General features: G+C 39.5%; 1 protein-coding gene across 1 annotated transcript; it reads right to left on the bottom strand.

The window, feature by feature from the left end:
- Positions 1–83: 83 nt before the first annotated feature.
- On the bottom strand, positions 84–14936 carry ATP6V0A2 (ATPase H+ transporting V0 subunit a2). Its single transcript, XM_042034968.1, has 20 exons — positions 14766–14936; positions 13345–13423; positions 12265–12362; positions 11310–11447; positions 10874–10974; positions 10079–10205; positions 9227–9309; positions 8788–8881; positions 8259–8471; positions 7576–7726; positions 6740–6879; positions 5846–6003; positions 4800–4890; positions 4383–4501; positions 3730–3940; positions 3482–3601; positions 2854–2973; positions 2564–2681; positions 1995–2166; positions 84–1126 (listed from the first exon to the last, which is right to left on the bottom strand). Exons 1-20 carry the CDS (start codon positions 14880–14882, stop codon positions 1024–1026), a joined length of 2553 nt encoding a protein of 850 aa, XP_041890902.1. The 5' UTR covers positions 14883–14936; the 3' UTR covers positions 84–1023.
- Positions 14937–15093: the final 157 nt, after the last annotated feature.

Below are 15093 nucleotides of genomic sequence, written 5' to 3'. Positions count from 1 at the left end.
CCCGCCGCCCCTCAGAGCCGCTCGTTCCCCTCAGCGCCGCCTGGGGCAGGGAAAGGGCTACGGACAAACACAGGGCCCGCTCGGCACAGCGCAAACGAGGCTTTATTGGGAATTCGTATGAAACAAGTGCAAAATTTAATTTGTGCTGTTCGTATGGCACAGATGTTAAAATATCATGGCAATATCCCCACTTTCACACCGATACAAAAATAATATAAAACGATCCCTGTCCACCTGTTCGTTATAAATTAGGTTCTACAACATCAGGTAGAGCTCTGTGTGTGTCCTTACAGCCAAACAGAAACAGGGAGCGAGGCCAATTCTTTATTCCATGTGCAAAAGTTATTCCTCACTACAGGGGAAAAAAAAGAGGAGTAATACTTCTAATCCTGCCTTCTTCCAGAACATTAAATATAAATATCAGTGTGGCTTCCAAAAGCTTAAAGTAGTAACTCCGGGAAGAACCCAGAATGAATAGATAACATTTCCAGTGCAATTTTAAGTATGGCCAAAAAAGAGCACATTGCATTGGTGTATATAAATTTACACTTCATAATCATCCTCGAATACATCCTGAAAACAGATATTGCTTCTATTGCATTGTTGAATGGTTCCCAAAGTGCACAAGATGCAGCTGGGTTAAAAATGCGATTAGTAATGGATGTTTAATATAATGAAAAGTCTTTCAGATAACTTAAAAATAACCATTCAAGAAAATAAAGAGACTCAAAAAAAAAAAGCCTACATGGGTTTCAGGACAAGCAGTAACAACTGGGTTTTTTAAAGAATAAAATTAATTTACAACATTAATTTATCAAGAAAAATGTACATTTTATATATTTTACAAGACGCACCAGATCTGCTATGTCTTGCTATGGGAGGTATGTTTTACAGAATTATTTGGCTGCATTATAAGGCAATCAGTGAAAACCACTTTGTTCCACAAGAAACCATTCATAGGCAAGATCCTATCACGTGGTTATTTGCAGACAATTCCAAACATTTCTGCTGACAGCAGCCAAACTATAATGCACCATCTTTATTAAAATGTAAAGAAATGTGCTTAAAAGAGAAAGGTGTAAACTTGTATCCTCCACCGGAGTAAAATTTGTTCTGAAATTCCACCCTGAAACGAGACAAAAAACCAGAATCTGTACATGAATCCACAATGAGTTTCCAAGGGACACAACTATGCAACACAAGAGGCTGAACAAAACCAACTCCACTCCTCTCACTTGTTTTCTGTGCCGCTATTTAACCTTCCCACCATAGTCCCAGGCTAACTTCATGTTTCTCAGGAGACCCACACGCACTAAACTGGGCTGGAATGGCTCATTTCTTACTTCTGGATTACTAATTTGTTTCTGAGTGACTTGTAGTTAATTGTTTTGCAAACATGCAATATCATGAGGACAATCTGTCATGCACGGAGCTCTGCCTCCTGTCTTTGAACACCATACGCCTTTGTTTAAGCTGTAAATTTCATCAGGTTTCAAATTAAACACGCTCTGAATCCACTCCAAAAACCAGAGCTTGTGATATTAAGACTAAGAAAGGATCAAAATACTTATGGGTTGGCAGCCCCACTAATATATATGTTCCATTGAACCAAAGAAGTGAATAGACTGAAACCATAGAGTGAGATAAGCAGACTGAAATTAAAAATGCTTATCCAAGTTACTAATAGTCTACACTATGAAAAGCTGCAATACTACAAATCAAATGTACTTATATTTTGTGAATGTGATTGAAGTTAAAATGCATCATAAGCCAATATAATATTTGAATCTACTGAAAATATTCCAGAGGAACAATCAAATCCAACTAACAAGCCATTTATTTAATGTAATTACATAAATGTATTGCAGTAGCAATGAGGCTGCTGAATTTTACACTTTCCCTTTTTAATAAAACACCTAAAATTTTGCCATAAAAATTCCTCTTAAACAAGCCAGTATATGCTAAGGTGGTATACAGAAAAAGAATGAACGTACCAGTGAAGTCGTATAGCATGGAGAAAAGCAGAAAGGCCCTCCATGACCAGCAGAATAAAAACTGTCAGCACAGCAAAGAATGCCAGAACAGGGATTAGCAGCAAGACACCATACTTGGTATCCACACGGAGACCCACTCTCATCACCATCTGCCACAGAACTTCTGACAACTCTAATAAAAACAAGAAAGTTGTCATAATTAATATTGATACTGAGTACATTCACCCACTGAGCCACTCTGACCAGCTCATTTAAACAATATAATAGCACCTGCTGAACACGGGATCTATAAGCAATCCACCTCCCCAGAGAGCTGCCCCCAACCCCTCAAATATTTGAAGACACAGCTCAGTGTCAAAATCAGAGAGCAATATTTTACATAAATTCATAGTTTTAGTCTGGAGGCTTCCATAGATCATGATTAGTTTAAATAGGGATTTGGTTTTAACTAAGAAAAAGTGTGTTTCGTAGCAGTTATCACTTGAACAGGCCAGCCTCCCCCTAACAGCATTAAAAATCGAATGTAGGAAAAAAACCCCAAAAATATCAAAAAACCCACCCCCACTTACGTGCATGGGCAAGACTTAATGCCCAGAGTCTCAGGTATGAGGCTGTGTTAGAGATGCATCCCAGACAGTATTCAATGGTATGAATTGCTTGATTCATAAAAACATCTGCGAAGTTCAGCTAAAAGATTAAAAGAAAAGATAAACTTGCAGTTGGGAATCAAGGTCTTTGTAAAGGCTCAGCTGATTTTCTTCAAAACTTCTCAGCATGCAGTGTACAGGTTATCTATTGACTGCCCCCTTCTAATTTGTTTTTAAGAACACAGAAACTAGAGATTAAGTAAAAACATTACCTCCTCTGCATCACCCTCTCTGTGCCCACTGTCTGAATGATTGCTGCCTTCTTCAACATCATGACATGACAGGAGACAAAGTTCTTCTTCACTTTCTTTTCGGATAAGCTTGTAGCCACTCTACAAAATGGGAATGTATTGTCTATTCAAGCAGGCTGCCACTGTCCTTTTTTAAATTTACTTAAAAGCAGTCAGTCGCAGGCAAAGGCAAAAAGATTTATAGGAACGAAGTACTATTATGTATTTCAGTCCAAAACTTTCCAAACTGAGCAGAAACTGAAGTGATAGCACAAGGAGTAATGGGGTCAAACTGAAGTTTAGGTTAGATACACAGAAGAAATTCTTCCCTATGAGGGTGGGGAGGCCCTGGCACAGGTTGCCCAGAGAAGCTGTGACTGCCCCATCCCTGGAAGTGTCCAAGGTCAGGCTGGACGGGGCTTGGAGCAACCTGGGATTGGAAGGTGTCCCTGCTCGTGGCAGGGGGTGGAATGAGATGAGCTTTTAAGTTCCCTTCCAACCCAGCCCAACCCATTCTATAAAATATCCAGTAAGGACATACTCTGTGCACTACACCACCAGCTGAATTCTCCTACACTGAGGACATGTGTGAGTGCCTGTCAGTACTTACCCTGTACATTCTTATGCCTCGGCCTCCGCTGTGCAACCAATATAAATAAAGTGGTTTGCCAAGCAGCATAACAGGAACACAAAGAAAAGCAACACTAAGTAAAAACTTCTGCAGAGGAACCTGTTTGAGGAGGGGGGAAAAAATTAGATTAGATTACAAAATCCAAAGTAGGAAAACCCATCCCTGTTTCCTTTATTATCTGCACAGGGAGCACAGGATCTCCAAAAGCCTGGAAGAACATTACTCACCTGGCCATTGAAGAAGCTCTTTGTTTCACCACTAGGAAACAGGAACATGTTAATAAATTGAATCAGAATGCTGGGGGCAGATGTCGAGTCCTCTGCAGAGTATGCCAACCATTTAAAGAAGATCATGAACACCAGGTAGCCAAATATGCACAACATGAATAAAAGTTCAGGAATAAAAACCAAATAAATATTATAGGTCTTCTTGAAATGCCTAAAAGATAAAAATGGGGGAAAAAATAAAAAATAAGTTTTACAAAGAAAGATCAACACGGCCCAAATATGATTTCAATAAAACAAAGCACTGTTAAACAGCAAGACTGAGACTACAATCCAAAGCTGATTTTATTCAGTGAAATTTTAATCAAGTATTTCAGTGGAAATGAAGACTGTAAAAAACATGGATCTTTATTTACCAACAAGTGAAATGAAGTCTTGTATTATTTTGTTTTGGGATTTTTTACTATAATACTGAACTATCATCTTACACCTGTGAAGGAAAACCTGTCCGTTATTGTCTTTTTTTAAGAACAGTTTTCACCGTTACTATTATTCTGTTTTCAAAAAATAATTCCGGTTTCTCTTACAAGATTAACTCTTATAATTCCAGACTTTACAGAAAATACGTTAGTATTATTTTAACTTCTTGTACTTACAAGTGGTTAAACAGCCCCAATACAACTCCAAAAGTCATGTGAGTCACTCCAAAGATCACAGACATTTTCATTTTGAATGAATTCAAAAATGTGAGACGGTTGCTTGCCAAATTCCATATCTGAAGAAGAAAACACCAAACCAGCATTGAAAGAACACCATAACGGAAGGAATAAACCAGTATCCTTTTTCTATTGGAGACCAGAATTCTCCCTCAGATGGAGGTCACAACTGAAATTTGAGTTTTGTAAAAATAGTTCTATCTTTGACTTGTCAGAAAAAAAGGTCTTGTTGAATGGAGAATGCAAACAGAAATGTTTTTTTTCCACAGTAAGATTTATCTTACATATACACATACCAAAATCTAATGGACAAAAACTGATCATCACAACTGGATAATTAAAAAGAATAAAACTAACCGGGTCAATTCCAAAGGGATAAACTCCGTTATATACACCAGAAACATTTGGATCCAGTGCTAAATATCGATTAGCTCTCAGATCCGCAGGGCTGCAGTGAAAGAAAAACATACTCACATTTGACACTTTAAACATAATGACAACATATACCTTCAGTTCTGCAGGACACTGCTCCTGCTTTCCTTTACCTAACTCACCCACTGCCACACTTCAGAAAAGGATTGCTAAGTGCAAAGATCCTGACTAATAAAAACAATAGCAAAAAAAACCACCTAGAACCTCACAATCTGGGTTTAATTCACAGTATCTTTCAAAAGAAAGTTTATGGATTTTATTCCACATTCCCCTAGAACTGAAAGTTTCATTTTAAAAGTTCACAATTTGCTTTTGCATAAAATTGACTGTCAAACACCCAAAGAATAATTGCTACCTTTTTTCCCTTTTGCATTTGGGGAAGTTTCTACTTTATTTTCATATAGTTTTTAATTAGCACACACAACCCGTTCGCATTTTAACCAAAGCCAGTGGTCTTGACTATTTTAAGCCACATCCTGTTTTGTAAGGCACCATGAGATGCAAGCTGTGAACACTGAAATACCAAAGGGCCATGACACCTCAAATCAATGACGTTATCCCACTCTGAGAAAAACTAGATTTGACAATTCACACAGACTATTTTTTAAAATTTTTTTAAATTTTTTTTTTTACTATCATGAAAAGCTGTGCAGAGACTAATGATTGCAAGGTAATTAATTTACTTCATTAATAGCTGATTTATTTTAGTAGATGCTAATGCTGCTCAGCTATTCACTCCAGAAGCATGACCTAGGACAAATTCCTCCAAAACTAGACCTGTGTTTTCTATTCCTCTGAAAATCTTTATATATACATACACACACACCTGGAAAATATATTAAATGGAGACAAACTAAAACATCAACGTAAAGACAAACCATAACAGGACAGTTAAAACATGTGAACAAAAGGGTTAAACTGCTGCAGGAAATACATCTCTGGTTTAATGGTACAGCAAATATGCTACTCACCTCCAAACCTTCTGTTCAAACATTGCTGAAACATTCCATCCAGATCCAAATATATTTATTGACTTTGAAAAACAGTCATTATAGATCAATCCAGTGTATATAGAAAACAGCCCCATTAACAATATCACATATCGGCCTTCAAATAACATTTTCATTATCTGTCAGTATTGGAAAAAAGAAAAAATAGAGACTATCATCTGTTATGTGAGCAATGGTTAGCTACACATTTCTAAGAGAAACACATTTTTGGACACACAAAGACTTCTAAAAACCGAAATTTTTTTGTGAACAGTCATTAAGGAATATGAGCTTCCATGACACACACCGAGACTTTTCTCACTGGCATCCTTACAGTAAGGAAGTGTCTTTCTAAGCCGTTTCCTTCCTTGGACTACTTTACAAGAAATTACACATTTGCAGCCATTCTTAATTAAATACAATTCTAATGAGAGACACAGGTGTTCCTGCATTCCAACCCATATGATTAAAAAATTAGTTAAAGTGAAGTTTAATAAATTTCAAACTGCAACTCCTTCTAGAAACAATAGGAGGTGGAATTTGAAAAATTATTTTTCTCCTCAGGTTGTCACTGTAATGCCATTCTGTAAAACACATCACTGAGTAGTCCTGGCAGAAGGAAAGACAAGCTTAAAAGTATCAATTAATTTTTTTCTAAGTCTTTGATACAACTTGATTATTTCTGCTCTTTCAAGGAAAGTGAATAGTTTAAGGTATTACATTAGCCTCAAGGGCAGCTTTAAACACAGAAAACCGTAAAAGAATGGAAAAAATTCTAATTAAATACACATGCAAAAACCAGTACTATTCAGAAACACAGTGGCTATTCAAGTGATCTGGCTGGATGGGAAGTAAATAATTTGTAATTCCTTTTACCTCATCTTGTGCTCTTTTTAACCTAGGGTGGTTTTCATACATTATCGTCAGAAGTGCAAATATGAACATGAGTAGCCCATGCCCAAAGTCTCCAAACATAACCGCAAACAAGAAGGGGAAAGTGATGATGGTATAGAGAGCTGCAAGGGTAACACAACAGATTTCAGGCACAGCACAACAGATGATGTTCTGTCTGCATTATCTCCAAGCAATTCCATACTTAAATCTCTCAAAGTTTTTAAGTTTGAAAGACATTTCATCCCCTACTCATACACCTTTTACCCCACACTGTTTAATGTTTATTGTGTATCCGTTAGCAATGACAACTTCACAGTTGAGCAGTAGCTGACAATTCTGAGGATAACAATATGAGCCCAGGAAATAAAACCCAACCACAGCTCTTCTTCTGTGGGTATTTCAGGTCTATATCATAAGGAACATTCTGCTGTGCAGAATGACAATCGACATAGCTACAAGTATATATTAAATGGGCTATAGAACAAGCTGAATTTTTCAAGTGATGAACCCCACACTTCAGTAAGATCAATAACCACTGCCAGTTTTCTTTTTTTTTTCCCTAAATATCTTCCTTACCCAAAGTAAAACATATAAAAGAAATATTATACAGCTTTAATCACTACCTTTCATGCTAAAATTACTCAGCAAAACCAAATCCCATCTTGCTGCTTGGAGCATTGTTTGTGCTTTTGATGAGGTACTAAAATTTCAAAACAGCTACCAACAAGCAGTATGACTGTCACCATTTGGCCTTTGCCAGTGTCCAATTCAGCAGCAACGACAACACAGCGCTCAGCTCAGCTTTCAGAAGGACCAACCTGGATTAACTTCCCCATAGCTTCCAACTCCGTAAGCATCAACAATGCTCTGGAACCCTGAGGTGAATTTATTGGTACGTATCAGAGTTGGAGGAGGTTGTGTTGTTGGGATGGTATTCATGAATGAGGAAATTGTAGCTCCACTCTTCCTCTAATTACACACAGAAGATACATTTGTGTAAGAACTCTGTTAATCTAATCAAAGTGAAAACATTTGCTCTATCAGCAATTTCACTGATCCCAAAATACCACTAAATTAAGCCCCAAGTTTAACATTTATCCCTTTGTGCGCCCTCTAAAACTATTATGCACAGTGTTCTAATTCTTACTTCATATCAAGGATCAGATGAGACTCATCAGTCAGTATCATAAAACAAAGATTTGTTATTATAAATTCTCTAATACAAAAACCAACACAAACGAACTGGCACATTCTCCATGACTGCAAACAGCACTGCGAGCCCAGCTGAACTCAAGTCCAACAAAACAGTTATTCAAGGAAAAAAAACCCCACCACACACAACACTAAATAAAGGCCCTTCTTATAAAAATTTGTTTTATACAGAGGCCCAGATCTGCCTGTGCCTACTTTTAGTCTACTGTTAATAGTTATTTTCTTTCCTTATCTGTACAGTTAGCTCAAGACAAAAGCTTTAACATCAGTGAGCATTCAGGTGACTTACTGAGCCTTCCTCCAACGCATGGCGCAAATTCTGGAGATCAGCCACTGGACACCAAACCTCAGCAATTAAACATTTATTTGTGACATCGAAACTGCACAGGTTGAGGACGTGGTAAATGGCTTTCATCTTCTTCACTTGGATAACCCAAGTATAGATAGATTCTGATGCTTTATACAAGACCTGGCGCAAGTATTCCTCAGTTTTATTCAGCACCTTTGTTTGAGAAAAACCAAAGATTTCACTGAGAATGTGACAGTGGTTGTGCTGACCACAGCAAGAGCACCTTGTACGTGTCCAGTGCTAGGCATGGTTTTAGGAGGGCAAGCAAACCTCTGCTGAAAACAGAAGTCAATGCCAAATGCTGTGAGGTTTAACAGATACGTGCAACATGAGACCAGGGACACAACTTACTGTCACATCAGCTCCAAAGCTTTATGTATGTTAGAAACATGTATTTAACACTGTGATTCATCAAAGGATTTCCTATGCTGCAACATCTCCAGCAAAAGGAAATCTGTCCTCTACTCACTGTTTCGAGATCCTGAATACGAACATTGAGTCCTTCGACCACTGCCTGGCGCTCCTCAGTGGTGTCTGGGTAGGGGAACACGTGACAGCGATAGCTGCAGGAACACAGGTTTGTGTTAAATGAACAAACTCCACCAAAACACATCACACAACCCCCTGCCACAGTCAAATCTGCAACACACCACTCAATAACCACAGAACAGATTCAACTCAGAGGAAGTATTTCGGCTGTACTTAGTAAAGACTGCAAGAGAAATGACTCACATGTTTATTTGTACACTGCGTAATTATAGAGCTGGATGCAACAAGGGGAGGAACAAATTTAACTTCAAAAACCTTGTCTGAAAATCAACACTTACAAGAAAGGGGTGCAGGGGAAAAAAACAACTAGAAAATAACCCAGGTATGAAGAAATTACATATATTAGTTTTACTTCTTACCAGTCACAAATCTTCTTAACTTTTTGGCCAATTTGTTCACCCCAATAGGACACTAAAAAAACAGCCCACTTTGTGGTTTCACCCTAAAAAACCATAAGAAGTAAAGTTGATGAAGTTTGTTTTAACCAGCAACTCCACCATGACATAATTATAGAGCTAAATAACAAAGCTGAACAATAAGAAAAAGCTGTGTTAGTAGCATTATCACTTTAGTGAAAATTAAACAATAAAATTCAACTGTGTCAATATCTCTCTTTTTTTCAATATTAGAAAAAAACAGAAAAAGTTTCCAGGGAAAATCAAAGAAACGTTGTATTTTACTAGGTCAGAATTCTTACTAAGAAAAGAGTATTTTTTAAAAGGTAACAAATTAGAATCCAAGCGAGAAAAAAAAGTGACAGATTAGGCTGCCATAACTGCTGATTTATAAAAAATGAATTTTATAAGTTCACAGGAAAAACTTCACAGAGAACTAGCTGTACTTGACTCTGTCTTAACTACTGAATGAACAAGTGAAATGGCCATTAAAAGGCAATGCACTGTACAGACCTAGTTAATAAATATCCAAGCAGCCATTTATGCCACGTATTTTGATCAAGGTGGCCAATCGTAAAGTCACCACTATTCCACAATAAAGTTCTGCCCTCCTCAAGCTGAACCACAACAAATCAATTGCCACTTCTACAACCTCAAATTTTAAAATCTTACAAATTCTAATACTTCAGAATAGTTTTTCCTCCAAGAGCACTGGGAAATCATTTCCATTCACTGCAGACAGACCTGAGCAGCAATTCTTCCAAATCATATGAAAAGTACAAACAAAATAAACTGATCATTACAATGTTTACTCACTGTATCTGGATCTTCCAGAGCCTTATCCAACTCTGCATATGTAAGAAAGGGATAGCCTTTACAGACTCTCCACAGCATTTTTTCAAATGCTTCAATCTTTGCTATGTGAACTAACCCAGATATGAATCTATGGAAAAGGAAAAATTTGGAACGTAAGATAAAACTTACAAGAAAAAAAAATTTTTAATTCAGAGTACATCACCAAAATAATTTCATATCTGCCATGGCTAAGGAAGGAAGCATCACCCTGAACAGGAAGCAACTGGTACAGAAAATACCAGTTTGTGTATAAAATTTTTATTTGCAAAATGAACAGAGTACAGACCTGAGCACACAACTACAATACATCTAACTGGTTATTTATGTGATAGTGAGGTTCCTTATTTTTCCTTGGCACGATACCCTCTCATAACAATGCCATAGACAGCAGTAGCCATTCAACATTTCAAAGGCAACACAATTAATGTTACATTTACAACTGACACTGCCAGGTGATTAAAACACTGTGTGTTTATCATAGAAAAACAGTTTAAACAGTAGAAGGAAGTACTGATTTAGAGATTTTCCTTTACACACATGCTTGGTTTCATAGAAGCTTTGTGACAGCTTTTTTGGGCGCTGTCCTGTTTATCTCTTCAAATAATCTGGGTTTGTTACAAAGGTACATTGGGGCCAGACTCCTGTCGTGTCTAAAACTGGCACATCTGAAATCACTACAGGCCATCTTTTAAGAGAACAACCCATTCTTTACAGCCCCCCACGAAGCAATTCTGAAACAGCACATGCCATACCCACCCCAGCGAGGCACTCAATCTGTGCGTGCGGTTGTAATCCACCAACGGCTCATTTTCCACAGACTGGAATTCTTCAAAATGTCCATGTAAATGGGATTCATACTTGCAAATAAAAAGAAAGAACATGCATAGCTTTCAGGGGAAAAAAAACCTCATTCCGTTATTATTCTAAGGAAGAAAAGTTAATTAAGTAAATTGTTTAGTTAAAAATACAAAACTCGTTTCCGTGTTCAATTCAGGCAACAGAGAGATCCTGGGATCTCAAGTGCACTGCTCTTAGCAATTATAGTCAGTGCTTCAAAATTACACTGAAAATTTCTTAGCATGACTTAGGCACCAAAATACCACAACTACACCTTCATTTGCAAACTATTCAACAGAGAAACTCACAAAAATGCCACACAACAACAATCCCTGTCAAACACCCCAAGCAGTACCTCAGGTGTTCTCCTGACAAAATTCTGTGTGATCTGTAACATGTACTTGTATTCTGTCAGTTCAAGCAGGTTTTTCCTCAATTTTTCTTTGTTTTTAGTTACTTCCCTCAATTCTGTTTCCAGCTTCTGCAGCTGTTCCTAAGACACAGAGTAAAGATACAGAATCAGTTACAGGATTTTGGAAAACAGAGTAGGATTCATTTTCAGCACATATTAATTTGACACAATGATAGGAGTTTCCCATTTCTTAATTAACTAAAGCTCCATAGGTTTTATCCCTCGGTCTGCCTAAGACTGCTGTGTATTGAGTACACTTGATCCTCCACTGGCATCTGTTCAGTCTGCTGCTCTGCTCCTAATTTGTGTCAAAATAAAGCAGACCTGGAATTAGAATTGCAGATAGCACAGGGTGGAAGATACCCCATTTATTCTTTTAACAGAATTACAACAAAACAGAATGTTATTCAAAATTACATCTGTGCTTTACAAGCTTCTATATCAAATGCAACACCAGAAAAAGCATTCAGAGAACACAGCACCACGTTTTGCTGTGTGACCAGCACCTGCAGAGCCTTGGGCAAGTAAAAATCCCACACATCTGGAAATTTTGGATGCACAAAGAGCCTTAGATAAGTCCCAAAGCAATAAATGAGGCTGAGGGACTACACCTAAAGATAATTTGCCTGGAACAGTATAATGTGCCAATCCATCAAAATACAACGGATGACTGCCCACCTCCTGAGTTTGCTTTGATCCTTTCACAGGAATTTTGTGCTAATACCAAAACCTCACTGGCTTTGAAGTAACAGTGGCAGCAAGGAATCAGACAAAAAGAAAAACAAATCTTCCGCTTCTGCCCCCCCGCCACACCCCGGTAATTTAAGTCATAAGTAATAAGATAGTAAGTCATTAAGCCTGAAATTAAGACTTTGGCATCTGGTTTAGTGGAAGTTACCTTGATTTCTAAAATGTGTTTCAGCAAGGGGGCAGGAGGAGCAACATCTCCTTCAGGAAGTGGAATATCTGCTTTTTTAATTTCTTGTACTAAATACCCTGGAGTGAGAAGAAAAATAGAATCAGAAAGGAAGCTGCATTGCCTACACTTCCTAGAGTGCTGCATAGTTGACCTTCAGCTGTTGTTGATGGTGCTGATCACACTGCAGCATCAGGCCCTGGCTATTTTATTCATTCATTTTAGCAACAATGCACGCACAGAAGTCTTCAAAAACAAAGAAAGAGTGGTGGGGATAAAACACGCTAACTATTCCTGTCTTGGAAGTCTGCAGAAGCAAGCAAACTTCAGAGGCTTCTCTTTCCCAACAAGTATTTTCTAAGAAGCTTTTACCATTTCACAGAACCTCGTTGTTGCTGCACGATACCACTTTCTGCTAATCGTGCAATTCTTTCCCTTTCTGCCAGAAACAGACTTGCTGCTCACTGACCCATGTTTGGAATAAAAAGTGTTCAAACAAAGTGGCTTAAGCAACCTTGACAACAAATGCAACTCACATTGGGCAGGGAGATTGCCAAAATAGCTGCTGGGATGGTTTGGCATGACCAGCACATGCCTCTGGATGGGAGATTCCAATAAAAGGAATCCTTCAATTGTAACTTTTCCTCAGGACACACTGAAGACATCTGCATCTTGGCTGTAACGCTCTGCATACCCTTCTCTATTCATTAATTACCATGAGAACACAATTAATAACTTGAGGTATTTTTGAGGGTGCTTGGAAAATCAACAGTATTGAGTTACACAATATGAAAAAACAGGGAATATCTTACAGCAAAGCTTCCATTTTCCCAGCAGGGTTTTAAGCAGTCAGTACTGAAATGGCCTCAATTATTTATCAGCAACACATTAGCAACTGTTCTTTACTTCTGAGCTTAAAAAACCCCACCAAATCTATATTTGGTGTAAGTAAATTTCACAGCTCACAAAACCTGGGAAGGTTAAAAAAACCCTGTAGCTGACAGTAGTGCCACTCTAGTAATACCACAGGTGAGAAAGGGCAGACATGAAAATAAAGCTCACCAAGTATTCTTTCCATTTCTTCACATTTCTTCACTTCATTCACATATTTTCTCTGAAATACACTTACATTTGGGTTAAGCTGAAGGAGAAGGACAAAATGCTTATTAGGGATTTGAAATAGTAACCACCTCTAAAAAACCACAGCTGTTCCTGTAACTTCCTGGAGACAATTTGCATGAGCTCTGTGCTCTAAGTGCTTTTCTGCTGAGAAGGCACAAAAACCTAAAAAGATTACAAAGTCTTCAAATAGCAGAGCTGGTTTTATTAAAGCAGAATTATCCATGCCATTGGGTAGTTTTAATCAAACAACAAAATAACAAGATCTACTGGAAAAAAACATTCCTAATCTTATTTCTACAGTTTTAAAATATTGTTTAACAAGTTTATTAACAAACATTTCTACAAATTTGTTGTGATGCCTTTCCACAGTCTGTTTGAACTATTACATTTTACGTACATTCCCATAATATGAATGTGCAATGTGCAAATGACTACTTATCCAGCTATGAAATCAGAACCACTAATGCATTATTTCTACAATAAATGATGTATCAGGTAACTAGAATGACATCATCAAAGTATTAAACATACACTCATGTAATAATTCTTACAGATCTGCCTCCTCCTCCCTGCCATATTTACTAACTAGCTGTTAATTTAAGTCCTCCCAGCTTTCCCTGCAAAGATTTTGCCAGCTACATTTCTAGTGTATATTTGGAAGAAATTCTGCAGTCAGCAAGCAAAGACCATATAATTATGATGAGACAACGCAGAGACAAGGCTAATTATTGCCCAACCCAACCTTATGTTAGGCAGGCAGTTTCCTCCAAGGTGTACTGCCCCTCCAGGAACAGGAACCTGTGATCAATAAACCCACAGAGCAGGTGTCTCTGCCGGTCTGTTAGTGGGGCAGATGTATCCATTAGCTGTGCACACACACTCAGGCTGAAGGCGGGGCAGGGGCTCTCCCATGGGATCCTGCTGCAAATAACCCCAAGTTTAAGCTACTTCTATGAGAAAGATGGGACACAGCCATCCCAAAGCATTCCTCCCGAGAGCGTCGGGGAGGCCGGGGCTCCACACTGACTTCCCATCACTCATCCCACCCACCCGGACGGGATCCTGAGTCACCTGCTCTGGGTGACCCTGCCTCGGCAGGGGGTTGGACTGGGATCTCCAGAGATCCTTCCCAACCCTAACAATTCTTTGATCCTGCTTTCAAGCGAATGCCACACAAGGACGGGCCATACACCTGCCTGTCAGAGTCGGGAAAAGATGGGAATGGAAGCAGTTTCCACCGCCCCATCGGGCCAAACCCACACCTTCCCGCCGGCGGCGCCGGGCCCGGCTCGGCCCTCACGCCGGCCCCCTCAGGATCCCCGTCCCCCCCGCGCTGCCCCAAGAGCCCCGCCGGTACTCACGTCTCGGAACTCGGCCAGGCCGCGCTCGCCCACCTCGCTGAGGCACTCATAGGCCGAGCCGCTCTGCAGGAAGAGCTGTGCCAGGCACACGGGCTCACCGCGGAACAGCGCGCCCATGGCGGCGGCACCGCCCGGGGCTCCCGGAGCGGGGGGCTCAGCGCGGCGGGCGGGCGGAGCGCGGCCGGGGGGCGGCCATGGCGGGGCGGAGCGGGCCCGGCTGCCGCTTCCGGGGCGGGGAACGGGCGGGGAACGGGCGGGGAACGGGCGGGGAACGTGGCCGCAACCGGCGGCGGCGCGGGCCGGGCTCGGGCACTGCCGGCGGAGCTAC

The sequence above is a fragment of the Corvus kubaryi genome, unplaced genomic scaffold (assembly GCF_017639235.1).
Source record: "Corvus kubaryi isolate FWS band 111438036 unplaced genomic scaffold, C.kubaryi_AGA036_p1.0 37382, whole genome shotgun sequence".
Classification (NCBI taxonomy): Eukaryota; Metazoa; Chordata; class Aves; order Passeriformes; family Corvidae; genus Corvus; species Corvus kubaryi.
This window is presented reverse-complemented; position numbering and strand designations above follow the sequence as displayed.

Coding starts and splice junctions, on each gene's coding strand:
- ATP6V0A2 (XM_042034968.1), bottom strand. CDS start 14,882: ATGGGCGCGCTGTTCCGCGGTGAGCCCGTGTGCCTGGCACAGCTCTTC. Junction 10,206..10,873: donor AGATTGAGTGCCTCGCTGGG/GTGGGTATGGCA, acceptor CCTTTTCCATAG/ATTCATATCTGGGTTAGTTC. Junction 4,502..4,799: donor ATCCCTTTGGAATTGACCCG/GTTAGTTTTATT, acceptor TTTCTTCTTCAG/ATATGGAATTTGGCAAGCAA.